Genomic DNA, 17,216 nt, shown 5'->3' with positions numbered 1-17,216 from the left:
CTGCCTTCCAAGTGCTGGGAGTAAAGGCGTGCACACCAGGCTAGGCTTACGATTTATTTGAAAAACAGACAATTTTAGCTGTTATCTAAAAGCTGCAACAAGTACACTTTCCAAGTACTGTTATATAACAAATTCTGTTATGATATAGGGTAAATCATATTTCTGAAATGCATTATGCTATTTTTTTTAATTTTAATTTTTGTGTATGTGTTTTACCTACATATATATATGTGCCCACTGCCCATAGAGGCCAGAAGAGTGTTGGAGTTCCTGGCACTGGGGTCACAAATGATTGCGAGCCATCATGTATGTACTGGGAATCAAACATGGGTCCTCTGGAAGAGCAACCAGTGCTCTTAACCACTGAGCCATCTCTCCAGTCCTTTAAATATTTTTTTACAGCTGGAAATTTAAGAATGATCTATCTAAACCAGAGAATAGAAAAATAAAAATGGTAGTGATCAAATTTTATTATCTTTTCTAATCTTTAATACCCATTGACATTTTGTAGATCAATACCCTGACAAGTTAATTAGATTTCTGCTTTCATCATGGTCATATGATTATTATCATCACCACACCTAACACTCTGAGCACTTACTATGGCACACCCAAACACCTTACTTTCACTACAAACAATGAAGATATTATTCTAAGTATAACACTCCAGATCTAATAAGGAAACTAATAAATGATCTCACATGAAATATCTAGCGCAGCCAACGTCATAGGAACAGCAAGAATGCTGAAGCAGGGAGGAAAAGCAGAATGGGAATAAGCATGGCGTTTCAGTTTGAGAAGATAAAGCACATTCTGGAGCTGCGGTGGTGGTGATAGTTACACTGATGCTAGTGTAATGACCTAACCTACTCAAAATAAAATGTAGGACTGTAGTGAGGGCTCAGCAAGCAAAGCACTCGCTGCACAAGAATCAGAACCTGAGTTTGAATTTTCAGAATGTGCACACCTTTAATCCCAAAACCCAGTAAGAAGAGGCAGGTGGATTTCTGTAAGTTTGAGGCCAGCCAGGACTACACAGGCCCTATTTCCAAAAAAAAAAAAAAAGGGCACTGGATACATAGCACAAGTGTCTGCAATCCCAGTGCTCACACAGGGAAATGGGAGGCAGGGTCAGGAGACCCCCTGGTAGAGCTCATGGGTCAGCTAGCCTGGCATACACAGCAGTGAGGAGCCTGCCTCAAACATGGTAGAAGCTAAGAATTGATGCCCAAGGCTGTTCCCAGATCTTCACATGCATGCTGCAGCAAACACACACTAGCATTCTCATGCATGAACTACGCACACACACACAATAATAAAGATAGATTCTACCCATGCTTTTCATCAAGGGTATCAGTTAAGATATTGTTATAACAAGCAAAAAGGAGTTTGTTTATATTAACAGTGTAATTTATAGTATTTTGTGAAAACCTGTACCTCTTAATGTCTCAAGAACAAGAGAACACATCTTATTTTTAAAACAGTTGACAAGAGAACAGTAATAATGGCACTCCTACAAAATGTATGTTAATTTCTAGTTCCCTTGGAATTTTTGGTGCTGGGGATTGAAGTCAGGGCTTGACAATCAATTTATCACTGAGCTACATCCCCAGCCCCATATAAACTAACTTACCATTCTAAGTAAAATTAAAAGTTAAACCACATAAGCAAAGCAGTCTCTTAAATTTAACAAATTATAGTTTTAACCAACCTTTGTGTGTCCTCCATCTCCTTTACAAGTCGCTCTAAGGTATTTGTGTAAGTTCCACTGTGCGCATATTCCTAAAACAAAAAGAAAGTTTAAAAAATACTTCATAACTTCTCTTAGTAGAAGACATGGGATACTTTAAGTTATTTAGAATACTAATGACTATTTCCCGTCAGTAACCTCGGTCTGGATAACACCCTTCTTAAAGGAAAATTCCATCATCATGCTTTAAATCTAATAGTCTATACTGCAGGCAAGTTGAGTTCAGCATCCATTAGGAGGAGAGGCACTGCCTGTAAAAACCCTGCTAGCTTCAGTCTGAACACAAACACCCAAGGGCTCTGTGGTGACCCTATCTCTGCTTTTGCATTCTATTTTAGTGAAGTCAAACTACTACTAATTTTTAGGTTTTACCGTGGAATATTAAACCTTCCCCACCAAACTTTACAGAAATCTTAAAATTAATACAGTCTACTCCCAAGATAGAATGAAGCACTTTATAAATAAAATTGCACACCACAATTAACAACATTTCTACACTCTACCTTCATTTACAGCAGTGGTCTCCAAAGCAGGGGGTGTGCAAGGTGATCCATTGGGGTGCAGGAAGAAAATAATAGAACTTCTATTTATATGGAACGTCTATAGAAACTCCAGTAGAACTTAATCTATAGTAACTTCTATGTAACTGCCACAGGAAAATAACTTAACTTTTTCTTTTTCCTTCTAAATTCTGTTTTTGTATATACTTTATTTCAAAAGAACACAGTATTAAAGTGGTACATGTATAGAATTTATAAGTTACATATATATTGGGGTACATGCTTAAAGTTTCCTTTTAATAAAAAAGTACATGTGATCAAAAAAGTTTGGAGACCACTGATTAACAATAGTAAAATGTAAGATATGGGGAACTCATTTACCAAATGAGAATTCATACCCATGTCAGTCTAATGATGAGCTGTATTAAGTTAACAATTTATCTTAATTAATCCATCTTTTCCCAACAAGTGAAAGCAAATTATCACAGAACTACTTACCATATAGTCTGATGATTGGGATCTAAGCCCCTTGGAAAAGGCAGGAGGCTGTCTTGAAGCTGCAGAAGTCTGATTGAAGTTCAAAGCCATTATTTCTTCCAGTGATTTCAATGTTTCCTCTTCCTCATCACTCTCTAGGTTGTAACCTAAACTTTCTTCATCACTATCAAAATCACCCCTGAATTTCCTTTTCAGTGCACTGCTACCTGCATTGAAATTTCCTGAACTCTCTTTCTCTGAAGGTGCTGCAGGGCTTGGGACGCGTGGCACAATTTCCAAGGCAGCTGGGGGAGACACTGTAGGAGGGTCGTAATCTGAATGCAAAGATCCCCCAGAACTTTTCCCTGAAGATTCACTAGAAACAGCCTTAACAGTCTTTGTTTTGTGTTCCTTGTGTTTGGAGGCTTCTGTAGAATGCCCAGAACGTTCTTTAGAGGAGGAACGCTCTTTCTCTCTTTTAGGAACTGGAAGAGTGCAGTTTTTAGCATTCAACGGTACTTGAGAGGAAACAGCACTTGGAACATGGGAGAGTAAAGGTAGTTTTGTCTCCTTTGACGTCACAGAGCCAGCTGTTTTACTTTTCTGAAGGTTGCTGGCTCTTTTAATTGTAGATTTTTCCTGAGGTAAAGGTAAGTGGAGTTTCTGTATTTTAGTCTCTTTGGTACTTGCTGCGTGGACTTGGTCACTATTCCTGGAAGAATGGTGGCCAGAATTCGAAGGTGCCAAGCCTGCAGAAGAGCGATCTGTGTCATCATCCGGTTCCTTGGCTATATCTTCCAAGCGCAGAACACCTCCAGGTGTCTTCAGTGCAATGTGTCTTATAAACTTTTCTCTCTGATGTGATGATGTGTCTGGACGCTTCTCTAGGAAGGGCTCTTTTACTTTGGAAATGATAGGTTCTTTTGTGCTTTTCAGGTCTGAGTCCACAGAGTTCCTTTTTCTTTTGTCGGAGAATTTATTCTGCTTAGAGCCTAAAATTAATTTTTGTCACATCAGTGAAAAGTATACTGTTCTGTCTGGGTCAAGCTTATTCACAGAACACTGATGAAATGTTTTAATTCTAAGGTGTCCAAGAAATTTAGAGCTAATGACATATGCTCATTTTCACTGTTAGTCTACTAGAAGGTTACTCTCTTACCAAAGGAATCATTTCCCAAAAATAAGACACTACACACTGGCACCAATGAAGAGATCCTAGAGCACTTCTGTTCAAAGTAGATATTCTTTTCAAGCCCAAGACCATCTGGCTCCAGAAATGAAATAGTTCTACATACAAAGGTAAGGATTGTAGATTATAAGCAAATATAGGACTAAAAAGACAGATAACTTATCTAAAAATAAATTCACTGGGCCAGGTGGTGGTGGCACACATCTTTAATCCCAGCACTTATCAGAGAAGCAAGGGGATCTTTTTGAGTTCAAAGAGAGCCTGGTCTACACGCAGTCCCAGGACAGCCAAAGCTACACAGAGAGACCCTATCTCAAAATAGATAAGATAGATACATAGATGAACAGAAAGAAAAATAAATAAATTCTACCTTCCACAGTGGTGCACACCTGTAATCTCAGCGGTCAGGAGTCTGAGGCAGGAGGATCAAGTATACAAAGGCCAGCTTGGGCTGGAAGGGAGGCTAGGGAGGTTGTATAATCTAGTCTTAAAAAAACCCAAACAAACAAATAAAAATAAAACAAAACAAAAAAAAAAAACCCAAACCAATAAGTATTTCCATCTAGTGATTACTACTAATTCTTTATGTCTCTCTAGTATTCAGCTGTTATGGGTTTAATTTTGTCTTCACAAATACGATCAATTGCTGACCTTCAGCCCTACAGGATGAGAACTAGTAACAGACTTTGACAGACATACCCGAATTAAAACAAGGCCAATGCAAATGATGAGATTTCTTATAAGAATAGGAAATTCTGGGGCTGGAGAGATGGCTCAGAGGTAAAAGCACTGGCTGCTCTTACAGAGGACCAGGGTTCATTTCCCAGCACCCACATAGCAGCTCACAACTGTCTGTAACTCAAATTCCAGGGGGTCCAACACACTCACACAGACACATGTAGTCAAAACACCAATGCATATAAAATAAATATAAATTTAAAAAAATTAGAGAATTTAGACTCAAAGACAGGTACACCAGACAAGACACAACAAAGAAACACAAGATATCACGTGACTGAGTGGTTCAGTTACAGGCTAAGGAATGTTGAAGACTGCAAACAAACAGCTGAAACTATCAGATGTGAAAAAGCATTTTTAGAGTTACAGGGAGAGGCTTACCAAACCACTCTTTTTAAACTTCAACTCTCTACAACTATGATAATATGTGTTTTAAGCTACTCTAGCTGGGATACTTTGTTAACGATACCTGTATTCATTAACAGCTGAAACCAGAAACACTTTAATAACTGTATATTTGCCAGGCAGTGGAAGCACATGCCTTTAATCACAGTACTTGGGAGGTAGAGGCAGGCAGATCACTGGGTTCATGCAAGCCTGGTCTACAGAGCACGTTCCAGGACAGCAGGGCTACACAGAGAAACCTTGTCTTGACACTCCCCACTCTCCAAAAAGACTAACAACAAAATCTATGTAATTTTGAGTTTAGGATCCTGTGTGTTTATATTGGTGTTTGAGTGGAGGCCAGAGGTTGCTGTTGGGTGTCATCCTTGATCACCCTCCACTTTATTTTCTGAAGCAAGGGATCTAGCTGAACCTGGATCTTACCAATTCATCTAGTCTAGCCAGCCTACATGCCCTGGGATCCTGTCTCTGCCTTTAGAGCACCTGGGCCACTGGTGGGATGCTACACTTGACTCGCACTTACACAGGTGCTGGGATCTCAACTTTATGCTTGCACAGAAAGTACTTTTACCACAGCCTCAGTTAGTCAGTCTTTAAAATTTATATTGTACCAAAAACCATTTCATTGAGCCTGTTCTGACACACAACTTTAATCCCAGCACTTGGGAGACAGAGGCAGGCAAACCTCTAAGTTCCAGGCCAGACTAATCTACATAGTGAGTGCCAGGACAAGCAGAGCTACAAAGAGATCCTGCCTTAAAGAACATTAACTCATTAATCATTCATCTTAAATTCATAAGGTTTGGAGGCATATAGTACTGGATACCTGTCTAGCATATGCTTAAGGCTCTGGAACACAAAGAAAACCATGAACATACACAAATTGTATTCTCAAAACCAAATATGTCTAAATCAAATTTTTCTGTGTATCGACAGATGTCTTTCCAGTTTACAGTTTCTTTGTCTTGGGACTTGGGGGTGAGGTAGATTCTCATGTAGTCAAGGCTGGTCTGGAATTCATGTATTTGAGGATGACCTTGCACTCCTGATCTTCATGCCTCTACCTCCCAAGTGCTCAGATAGTGCAGGAGGAAGAGTCAGATATATCTCCATGAGTTTGAGGCCAGTGTGGTCTACATAGATTAGTTCCCAGGCTAGCCATGGCTACATAGTGAAACCCCGTCTCAAAAGACAATAAATAAAAAAGCTCAAAAAATAAATAATCTTAAGAGTTACCTTTATGAACACATAATCTGGAAAATATAATTTTAAAAATGAAAGCTGCCCAAATGTAGTGCCCCCCAAGTCTGAAGTTTCCCTTTTCTAAACTTTCTAGGAAGCAGAGGAGCTGCAGAATTTTCTAGTTCTTTTTGTAATTCCTAAACAGACTATAGGCTAGATATTTATTTCACCATACTTCATTAGAGGTGAGCACTTGACATGTTCGGCTTTTGCACACAGACACTAGAGATCTTAATTGTGATCCTTGCACCAACAGGCGCTTCATCAATTAAGTCATCTCTGTAGCCCCTTGTTTTTGTTTTTGTTTTTTTTCTGAGACAGGGCCTTGCTATGCAGCCTAAATTACAGGCATGTACTACCATGTATAGCTGCATTTTTAATGCCACAGAGATGACATAGGAACACAGTAAGTTTTCAATAAATGTTACCTATTTCTGTGTTTACATCTTCCTGAATGTATGAAGAATCTGTCAAGTTCGTTTTTCAAAGTTTAAAGTTATGGCAGAAAAAGCTGGCATGCTTGATGAGTAAAATTATTTCTAGATGCCTTTCATTTTCTCAGAAATAAAATTCTGCAGTGTTAAATTGTAATGCATTAATTCTGGGTCCCTATTTTAACTCTTTTTACACACGGTTGTCATCTCAAGTTGCTTCAGATCTTTCTGTGGGCAAGAGAGATTTAACATGAGTGATGCTTCCTACACATACTACAATAAACCAGGCTCTACCAGGCTCATTTTTAGTGTTTAAAGACTCTGTCTTTAAAAACAAACAAACAAAACACCAAATCAACAAAAAGAGTTAATAGCTATTTGTGATATATCTTCTCAATGAACAGACATTTTAGTATTCATATCTTGCAGATGTCCTTGAGATGTAATATTAGAAATATTAGATGTAATATTTGTATTTGGACTATTTGGATCTTGTTTTAGCTTCACACAAAGCATCCTTAACAGTTCACCAAGAATACAAGATTATGCTGCTGCTCATTTGTTCTGGGACAACATTCCACTATAGCCCAAACCAGCTCCAAAGAGGCAATCCCCTTCCTTCCCTCAGCCTCCTGAGTGCTAGGATCACAGATGTGTGCCATTATTCTATTTCTTGATAGAGACAAGGATTCAGAAGTGAAACACTCAATACCAATATAAAAAATAGACTATTAAAACACATTATTAGAATCTCCTGAAGAAAGCAGAGAGAAATCAGGATAACAGATTACACAAAATAAATCCAAGTATTTATTTTTAAATAATTTACTTAATTTTTATTTTATGTGCATTAGTGTGAAGGTGTCAGATCCCTTGGAATTGGTATTACAGACAGTTGAAAGCTGCCATGTGGGTGCTGGGAACTGAACCTGGGTCCTTTAGGAAGAACAGACAGCGCTCTTAACCACTAAACCATTTATCCAGCCCCAAATCAAGCATTTTTTGAGGCCCAGTATTACTCTACGTAGTTCAGGCTGACTTTAATCTCTAGATCTTCTTGTCTCAGCCTCCTAAATACATGAGAGTACAGATTTCTGCCACTATACCTAACTCTGAATATTACTCTTTTGGGATTATTTTTTGGTTTTTCGAGACAGGGTATCTCTGTGTAATCTTGGCTGTCCTGGACTTACTCTGTAGACCAGGGTGGCCTTGAAATCACAGAGCTCTGCCTGCCTCTGTCTCCCAAGTGCTGGGATTAAAGATGTGTACTACCATGCCTGGTAATTTTATCAAACTCTTAACTACCTGCGACATTCAATTCTAGGAAGAGAACTGAATATTTGAACAAATTTATTTTTAAAAAGAGGCACGAGGAATATGCAAACTCACTTAGATATTGTATGTTTAAGTCTGATGCTACCTACCTGAAAGTTCCCATGAGTCTGAAGATGACCTTTTTCTTGAGAGATGTCCATTTTCCTAAGGAAAGGAGACGAAAATTAGGAATTTGGGGAGGTAAAGAATATGAACTTACATTTGAATAGACTTCTAGACCAATAAAGCAAGCACTTATATTCAGAGGCAGCTTTAAAAACAACAAAAACCTTTAAAAATCTTAAAGTGAAGGGTATGGGCTGGAGATGTAACTCCACGCAAGGCTCAAATGCAATACCCAGCACTAGGAAAACATACACAGGCATACACAAGAAGGCCACGTGTATCATAAAATACGTTAAAAAAAAAAACACACACACACACACACAAAAGAAGTCCATGTTTCATAAGCCAGCAGTAATTTATATTCTAAACTCAAAAATTAACACAATAGTATACTATTAGTCAGTCTCTGAACCAATATTACATCTATTGATCATCAGCAATCTTAGAAATAAAGGCACAATCTTAGTGCAAATAGGCCTCTGCATTTACAAATACTTTCTTTTTATTCATTCTTAGAATGTTATAGTTTATTTTTGGTTAATCTGGTTTGAAGTTTTCTTAGTAGTTTAATCAACACAGCACTTGTCTGAAGCGCTGGAGACTCTGCTCAGAGCTTCTCGCCTGCTGGGCAAGCACTCCACCATTCCCAGCTCTGCACTGTTTTGTTTTGTTTTTTGTTGTTGTTTTTGAGACAGGTTAGCAGGTTAGGCTGTGTAGGCCAGTATAGTTTCTAGCTCATAATTCTTTTGCCTCAGCCACTCACATGCTGGGATTACAAGCATGTACTTTTCCACATCTGACTTTATTTGCTCTGTATGTAAGTACAATTTGAAATTAACTTGATTTTCTAGGGAAGACGAAAAGCTTTCATGCTAATCTGATTCTGTATTCTCAAAAGAAAAGTATGACTAAAAAAACATGTAGTTTTCTAAGGTATCAGATATGTTTCTAAGAGCTACACCCACTCAATTATTTAAGATGTACAGATGTGGCTGGAGAAACAGTTCATTGGTTAAGAGTTCCTTATCAATGTTCTCATAGGACTTGAGTTTGGTTCTTAGTGCCCACATGACACAGTTCACACCCACCCGTAACCCTAACTCCAGGGGATCTGGTGACTTCTCCACATATAGGCTCAAATAAAATAAATAAATCAAAGATATATATATATATAACCTGAAACTTTTGAACTTTTAGAGTGCATCAGTTATCTGAAGGCCTTATAAGAAGACTGGTCACTGGGTTCTAACTCCACTGCTTTTTACTGAACCAGAGACTGCAATTCTGAAAAATTCTCAAGTGTTGCTGTTACTGCTGCAAAGGTATTTTGAGAACCACTGCCTTAAGTTGCTTACCGTTTTTATATCTCATTCCTTAAGGCAAATATTAACTTAAAAATTACTATACTTGCCTAAAATAATGTTTATTTTTTCATTAGAAAAGATCTTTGGGGCTGGAGAGATAGCTCAGAGGTTAAGAACACTGCTTACTCTTCCCAGGTTCCTGAGTTCAATCCCCAGCTACTACATGGTGGCTCACAACCATCTATAATGAGATCTGGTGCCCTCTTCTGGCGTGCAGGTGTACATTCAGGCAGAACATTGTATAAATAACAAATCTTTACTGGTCTGAAAAAATCAGGGTAAAGAAATTTACTGAATTCAATGGAGGTAGTTAAAAAAACTAATGAGATGAGTGTCCCCACACATTGTGCACCTCTATCTCCTGAATGCTATGGATTAGTAACTGTAAATTAGATCTAAACACTGCAGAGTAGTAGCAAAGCTAACTCAGTAATTATTGTACATACCAGATTTGAAAGATTACTCTTCCCAGGTACAGCGTCATTATGTTTACTGTGTTCATGCCTTGGCTTACATTTTTTTCCTACACTAGAGGATTTTAAGGAAAGATTCCTTGTTTCTGAGAAAGAATTTTCCGAGTTGATTCTCTGCTCCATTTGTTCCTTTCTCAACTTCTTCTGTTCTCGTTCTCGGCAGTAAGAAGCTAATGACAACTGGAACCTAGCCCCCAGGGGGCTTTCTCCTGGGTGGTGCCTGGACAGGCTGCTTCTGCTACTAACACTTCTGGAGCTGTTCTTAAAGTCGTCACCTTGTGTCGCCGAGGCCTGCTTTCTGGAGTCTTTGCTGGGCTTGCCTCCATCTCTGTCATTCTTCTCCCTGTTACTTTCATGAACGAACAGTGACTTCCTTCTCTCTGGGGACCGGTGCTTTTTCTTCCGTGCCTTCATCTCTTTGGGCAACCGATAAGAGGAAGGAGCATAGATACCTGCTCCTTTGGGTAAATATTTGGTGCCTAGTGACATACATGGCCGACGTGACTCATGGACACCACGATCTTTGTGGTGCTCTTTACTACCTTTCATAAAAGCTTCTAAGATAGGACTTCCTTCTGATGACATCCTTTTGGGTTTAGGTTTTTTTGGTGAAGACAATTTCCTTTCAAATTGCTCTGTCTCAGTGATGGATAATCCATTTCCTCCAAATTTGATGTTTGATTTTTGTGGAGAATCCAACATATGTTTGTCTAAAATAGCCACAATCAAAACACATACAAATCACACATTAACTATCAACTTTTAACTGTACTGAAGCTACTACAAAATTCAAGCCAATTAAGATTTGGGTTATGAAAAACATTTTTGAGGGAAGAGAGAGTAATTAAGAGATAGATTTATGAGCTGGAGAGATGGCTCAGCAGTTAAGAGCACTGTCTGTTCTTCCAGAGGCCCTTAGTTCAATTCCCAGCAACCACATGGTAGCTCACAGCCATCTATACTGGGATCTAATGCTCTCTCCTGGCATGCAGGTGTACATGCAGATAGAGCACTCATATACATACAATAAAATCTTTAAAAGAAAAAAAAAAGGTTTACCTTTTATGAAGTTTACTTTCACGAATGCCTTCTGCACATCATCTAACCTCCCTAAGGCTCTATTTGTGAGCTATTGTACTAAAGAATAAAAATATATAAATACTACAACCTGGAATATTTTTTTAATGTTAAGAATATAGAACAGATGGCTTAATGTTTACCACATTTTCATTATAACAGCACATTTTTCAATTCTGAACAGTAAAATCAAAGTTTAGAGGCTCTCTTAACCTCGAAAACAACTCATCGAAAATACATTGAAAATGTGCATACCTTGTTTTGAAGCTGGCTTGAAGAAATCTATAATTGATTGTTTCCTGAAAATAAAAGCACAACTAATATGGCATCACAAAACCAAATTTTAAAACCTCAATATTTCAGATTAAGTGTGAATGTTAGATAATATAATAAGGGCTAGATTTCACTGTCTGATTTAACTAATCCAGTTCTGACAATGGCAATCATCCTGAGGCTCATGAAATCTAGAGAACTAAATGGCAAAACTGAAGTGTGAATCCAAGGCACTGGTAAGTGCTGTTTAGTTGGGAGTGCTTATGGCTCAGATAGATCTTGGAGAGAAACACCTGATTCTATTTGTTGTTATTGCCAGGGACTGGCCAAAAAAATAAAAATAAAAATAAATAAATAAATCAATCAAACAGAAACTTGACAAATAGAGATCATAAACTTTAACAGGCTCTTGCAACTGAAATAGAATAGCAGATTCTAATAGCAGAATGAACAATTAGGTTGATCTGAGAGGTAGCTGAAAAGGAATGTGCAAGGCAAAACCAGCAAGGATTATTTATGACTCTTATACTAATCTCTTTGTTTTTTATAAGATGTAAACTAAGTAACAGCAAAATCTAGAATTCGCCACAACTTGTGTTTCAAATGCTTTTTTTTTAATCTAAGATTCCTTAAGAGGATCCAAGAGCAATGACACACACGTTTAACCCCAGCACTAAGGAGAAAGAGGCAGGTGTGTTGAGACCAGACTGGCCTACGGAGTGAATTCAGGGCCAGTCTGGGCTACACAATGAGATCTTGTCTTGATCACACACACATAGCAAAACAAACACAAACCCTATAAAAACAAAAGTTCACGGGGCTGAAGAGATGGCTCAATGGTTAAAGAGTATTAGCTGTTCATGCAAAGAAGCCAGTGTTGCCAGCACCCACACGGCCAGTCACAAGATCTGACCCCCGTTCCAGGGTATGTGATGCCCTCTTCTGGTCTCCTCAGGCACTGCTCACATACATGGTGCCGACATACATGCAGTCATATACATAAAACACAAATAAATTATTTTTTGAAAAAAAAAAAAAAAACTCAGGATATTTTTTATAAAAGCAACACATTACCTAAGTAAAATGGAAAAAAAGGGGATATGATAGTTAACAAAAACACAAAACAAAGCCCAACCAAACAGCATTAATAATTTTTATGGGTTACTGTGCCCTAACATGGGCACACTACAATTATTACCAGAACCTATACTCTGATTTGTTCATGTATGTTGAATTGTTAGCTATGAAAGGAGCAATGCTACATATAGAAAAAAAAATGAGTAAATAAAATATTTTTTTTTTTCCTGAAATGCATCCATTTTGCTGAAAGACAGTAAGCAGTAGGCTACCGGCACCTCTGAACACTTCTCCATTGATGCTGGAGGACTCAGTGAGAAGCCTGAGCAATCCAAATCCAAGGCTGATCTGCTTTTCTATCCTGTACATTGTACCAGTCACATTAGGAGAACAATGTACATCTTTACCAGTTTACCTAGATTCCACCTATGTTGAGAAAACCTAAATGGTTATGAGAAATATGAATGACAGGTTATGGGGAATACATGAATTTGTTTGCAGAAAGTAAGTTACATTAGGTAATTTAACTCCACCACTGAGTTAAGGAAGAAACGCTAGAATGTGCAAAGGGAACACAAAAGAACCCAGAAGCAGCAAATTCAAAACAAAATATACTAATATCTTCTTACTAGATATAACACCTTTTCCCTTCCCTAAAGTATTAACCCTAACACTCCTCTTTAATACATCAGAGAGAGAAAAAAAATGCGGCTTTGGGTAAACCATATAACCTTAAATAAAACTTCTGGAGGTAAAAATACTGTTTCCTAAGTTCAAACATACAGAAATGTCCATTACTTATCTATAACTGGTTTAAAAAAATTATGACAGCTTCACAAACCTTTATCTGAAAATTCTGGGACCAAATGTGTTAGAATTCTGAATTTATTGGATTTTGTCAAGGAAATAACTTGAATATATTACACATGCCCCCCCCAGCAGGGTTTGGTGCTGCAACCTGCAGTCAAAGTAATATTTCTCCAGCAGAGCTTATGAACATTCATGAACTCAGTGGAATAAAGGCTGTCCACAACCTTTATTAGCTCTGGTCAGCCTGGCTTGGCTGCCAAGTAAGTTGTGGTAGAAAACTTAATGAAAACATTTGCTTTTCATAGCTTTCTGGTATTCAGAATTAAGATAACGGATTGTGAGTCTGTGTCACACTATTAAGGCATTGATTAAAATAAAAAGACAGTACCAAGTTCGTAGATAATTTAAACATGTTTTATTGTTAAGAGGATGTCATTTGATGAAATTCTCCATCATTACATAGCTCCCAGAAAATCTTTACAAAAAAAAAAAAAAAGTGAGAGAAAGGTCTCGAAGCAGCAAGTTACTCAATGAGAAAATAGGTGCATATCCAAAATGTTTTTATAGTATGAATGGTCGTGTACTCTGTACTATAAAGTAATTTGTGGGTTTTCCTTATCATTATCTTACATAATTTCACTCACAGTGTAGAAACCACAAGGATCAGAACGATCTAAGTAGATGCAGCGAGGAGAGAGGGCCCCAGGTCAAGCTCTTGAAAAAGATAAAAATAACCTTCTACCTAAGGCGGGCTCTCCGTAGCCACCGAGGCCGGTGGTCACTAGACCAAAAGCAACACCCCAACTACAGAAAAGGAGACTCCAACTCCCAGAAGACCCCGCGCGGAGGTGGGACGAGGGCTTGCAGGCCCCAGAACATCAAGGCCTAGGCTCGCTGAGGATGGCGGGAACTGAAAAGCAGCCGTCCGCAGTCCTCCCTTATACCCGTGCTCCCGCGACCCGGCCCCTTCTCAAGCCCTCTGCACGGTACCTTTCCCCAGGACTCTCTGTTCTTTTTCCCGCTGCAGCAGGGGCCGTACTACCGGGTCGCAGATGGCAGCGCGGGGGCGACGACCCCGGGGCTGGGGACGAGGGGAAACCTGGCCTAGCGGGCATGCAGCGCCTTGTCATGTCGGCGCCGCTGGCGACGGCGGCATGAGCTGTGGCTGGAGAAGCTGGTTGCGTGGTTGCCGTCTTGCTGCTGGGACTCGGGGAGGCTGTCGGTGCAGAGGTGGGCGGCACCCCCTACTCTCTTCATGGCGGTTCTCTCTTCGGAAGTGACTCCGGTGTGAGCGGGAAGGAACCCAAAGACCATCAGGGGGCGGGCCTTACTTGAGGTGCCGCGTCTTGATTGGCTGATATGAGGGTCACTCTGGTGGTGGAGCAATAGGAAGCCTCGGCCTGTAGGGAGAAGGCGGGTTTCTGGAAGGGGGAGGGGAGAATGAAAACTGCCCTCCCCAGACCCGTCACGTGCGCCTGGGGCGCGCGCCTCCGCGTCGGGGCCGCGTCGGCCTTGGCAGGGTGCGTGGGAGTGGGAGCGAGGAGGCTGTGGCGGGTGCTACGACAGCTGGCGACACCCGGCCTGATCCGGGCCTAGGAGCGAGGTTTGCAGAAGTCAGCCTGCAGCTGTCTGCAGTGAGCATGGCCAACACTGTCACGATTGTGCTACAGACGTGCGCAGCTGCGCTAACATTACATAGGCTCTTTAGCATCTTAGGCCAAAATGCCATACTGCTGTCACCATTTCCTCAGAAATCTTCTCTGTCCCATGTGATTTGACCGTTCTGTGAGGGATCTTCTACACTGTAATGAAGTTTTTCCTTTTTTTTTTTTTTTTTTTTAAGGCCGTTGGAGGTTGGGGGCACAGCCAGCCATTGAATTAGACATTTTTTTTTTTTTTATTCTGTAAAAGTGTTTTGTCTGTAATGTGCTTCCCATGAAGTCCCTGCAAATAGACTTTTTTGTTTGTGTGTGTGTGTGTGGGTTTGTTTTATTTTGTTTTGGGGTTTGTTTGTTTTTTTGAGATTTTGAAGGGACCAGTTCTCATCTGTGAAGGCCTTGTGCTTTGAAGGCTGTTAGGCTAGGTGTTCTTTGCAAACAGAGACTGGTCAGACAAGAGTATTTATGAAACCTCACTTTCCATATGTATACAATGGGTATATTACTCACTTCTCTGGGTAATTTTAAGCAATAGAAAACAGCAATGTAAATGAGTTATATTCTCTCATATAATTGGTACATTACAGTCTCTCGTGTAATTGGTACAAATACATGATGCCCTTCCCTTTGTTCTTCAGACAGATTCCTGAAGTAACAGGCCAGTTGCTGTAGGGAAGGCCTGTAATCCTAGCAAGGGGGAGACTGAGGTAGAAGGGTCAAGAGATTAAGGAGGCTGTGGTGATAGTTCAGGGCATAAGGGAACTTGCTTTCCTGACCCGTGACCACATGGCAGAAGGAGAGGACTGATTCCACTCAGTGACTTATCCTATGACTTCTGTCAGCGCGTGCGTGCACACACACACACACACACACACACACACGAGATAAATGTAGTAAAAGACATGTATTTTTTTAAAGAGAGAAATAGATATTGAGTCCAGCCTTGACTATGTAGCAAGATCCTGTCTCAAAAGAATGAAATAAAAATCTTTTGGAGAGTGGGGAAAAAAATCTATTGTAATGATTGTTAATAAACAAAATATTAATCTCAAAGATGTTCAGGCTTTAATTAAGAGGAATGTTTCCTCAGTTGGATAGAGCAAATTCCTAAATGACACACAGAAAAAAATGAACGGTTCTTCCAAATTTATTGTACTGAGATTGAATTGCTTCGTTGCTAGGCGAACTAGACTGACCTGAAATTCACCTCTTTTTTTCCCCCTAGTAGCCCTCAAGAGAAAGAATTAATGAGAATAAAGTGACCAATAGGCTGGCAAAGTAGAAGATAGGAGGTAAAGAGTAAACACAGGTCTTGTTCAGAACATATTGCTATATACCATGTCTTAATGATGTAAGGGAAGAAATACCAAAGTCAAGGGCACTTTTTCCTGCCTCTTGTAACTGAGAATTTACTGTACTCCTTCTATGTATCATTTCTTAAGTTTAAAAATAACACAATAGGCAATGAAAATATGTTGAATGATGACATACATTTGTTTATGCCTTTTAATGTGCATTATTTCCTATCCCTTGCTTGACTTAGCACTTTCTGTTGAATATTTCTACACTAGGATCCCTGCTTCTATAACAGAACACATCCACAAAACTTTTAATCCGATTCATTTCATTGCATGCTCAGTCCATAAAAAGAATAAGGCATAAAAACACGTTCTGCATGATCAGTTAGTCACTTTTCTTGGATTATAGTATTTGAATCATTCAGGTTCGAAAGCATCACTTTAAAGTCTCTGCTCATGCTGCCAAACAATAGTTTTCACATTTTCTTAATCTGATCAGCAGATTATGGAGTAAGTGAGGCAAGAAATCCCTTGATCAATAAATGGAGATGGGGTCATAATGAAAGCACAATTTTAAAAAAGTCTCTCCTTAACTGGGAAGTAGTTACCTAAATCCTCAATAAACATCATGGCTTTTTTCTGCTTAAGCTACACAGGAAAAAGATACAGATTTGGCTTGCAGGGTGGAATACATTCAACATGCTAACAGATGGCTGGAGCCAAGACTCCTTTCCTCCAAAGAGCCGCTGCTCTGTCTCTATATCCATGTTCTCACTTTAAATGTGCACATATGCACCAAACACAAACATACACATTCTAATCTAAGGGCTTCCCCTACCTCTTTAAGGCTGGAATTCTGGGTCTCGTGCATGTGAGGCAAGCATACTGCCACTAATCTATTTTTTTTTCTCCTTTATTTTCTTGTGGACTGGAAATAGATAGCCAGGAAAATATAGACTGTAAAAGCTGGCAAAAGAGCTCTTATTTGTGCTCTCATGGGGTAACAAG

The 17,216-nt window shown here is 39.4% G+C and overlaps 1 protein-coding gene across 1 annotated transcript in view; it reads right to left on the bottom strand.

Annotated features, from left to right (window-relative positions):
* The window catches only part of Slf2 (SMC5-SMC6 complex localization factor 2), a 46,055-nt gene extending 31,543 nt beyond the window's left edge, over positions 1–14,512 (bottom strand). The window contains exons 1-6 of the mRNA XM_055591614.1: positions 14,243–14,512; positions 11,348–11,391; positions 9,989–10,725; positions 8,163–8,217; positions 2,749–3,719; positions 1,712–1,782 (exon numbers count right to left, since the gene is read on the bottom strand). Of these exons, the coding sequence (XP_055447589.1) occupies positions 1,712–1,782; positions 2,749–3,719; positions 8,163–8,217; positions 9,989–10,725; positions 11,348–11,391; positions 14,243–14,382 (2,018 nt within the window). The 5' untranslated portion in view covers positions 14,383–14,512. The remainder of the gene's footprint in view (positions 1–1,711; positions 1,783–2,748; positions 3,720–8,162; positions 8,218–9,988; positions 10,726–11,347; positions 11,392–14,242) is intronic.
* Positions 14,513–17,216: the final 2,704 nt, after the last annotated feature.

The sequence above is a fragment of the Psammomys obesus genome, unplaced genomic scaffold, assembly GCF_907164565.1.
Source record: "Psammomys obesus unplaced genomic scaffold, mPsaObe1.curated_primary_1811, whole genome shotgun sequence".
Classification (NCBI taxonomy): Eukaryota; Metazoa; Chordata; class Mammalia; order Rodentia; family Muridae; genus Psammomys; species Psammomys obesus.
Note: the sequence above shows the minus strand (reverse complement) of the source record. Positions and strands in the feature narration are given on the sequence as shown.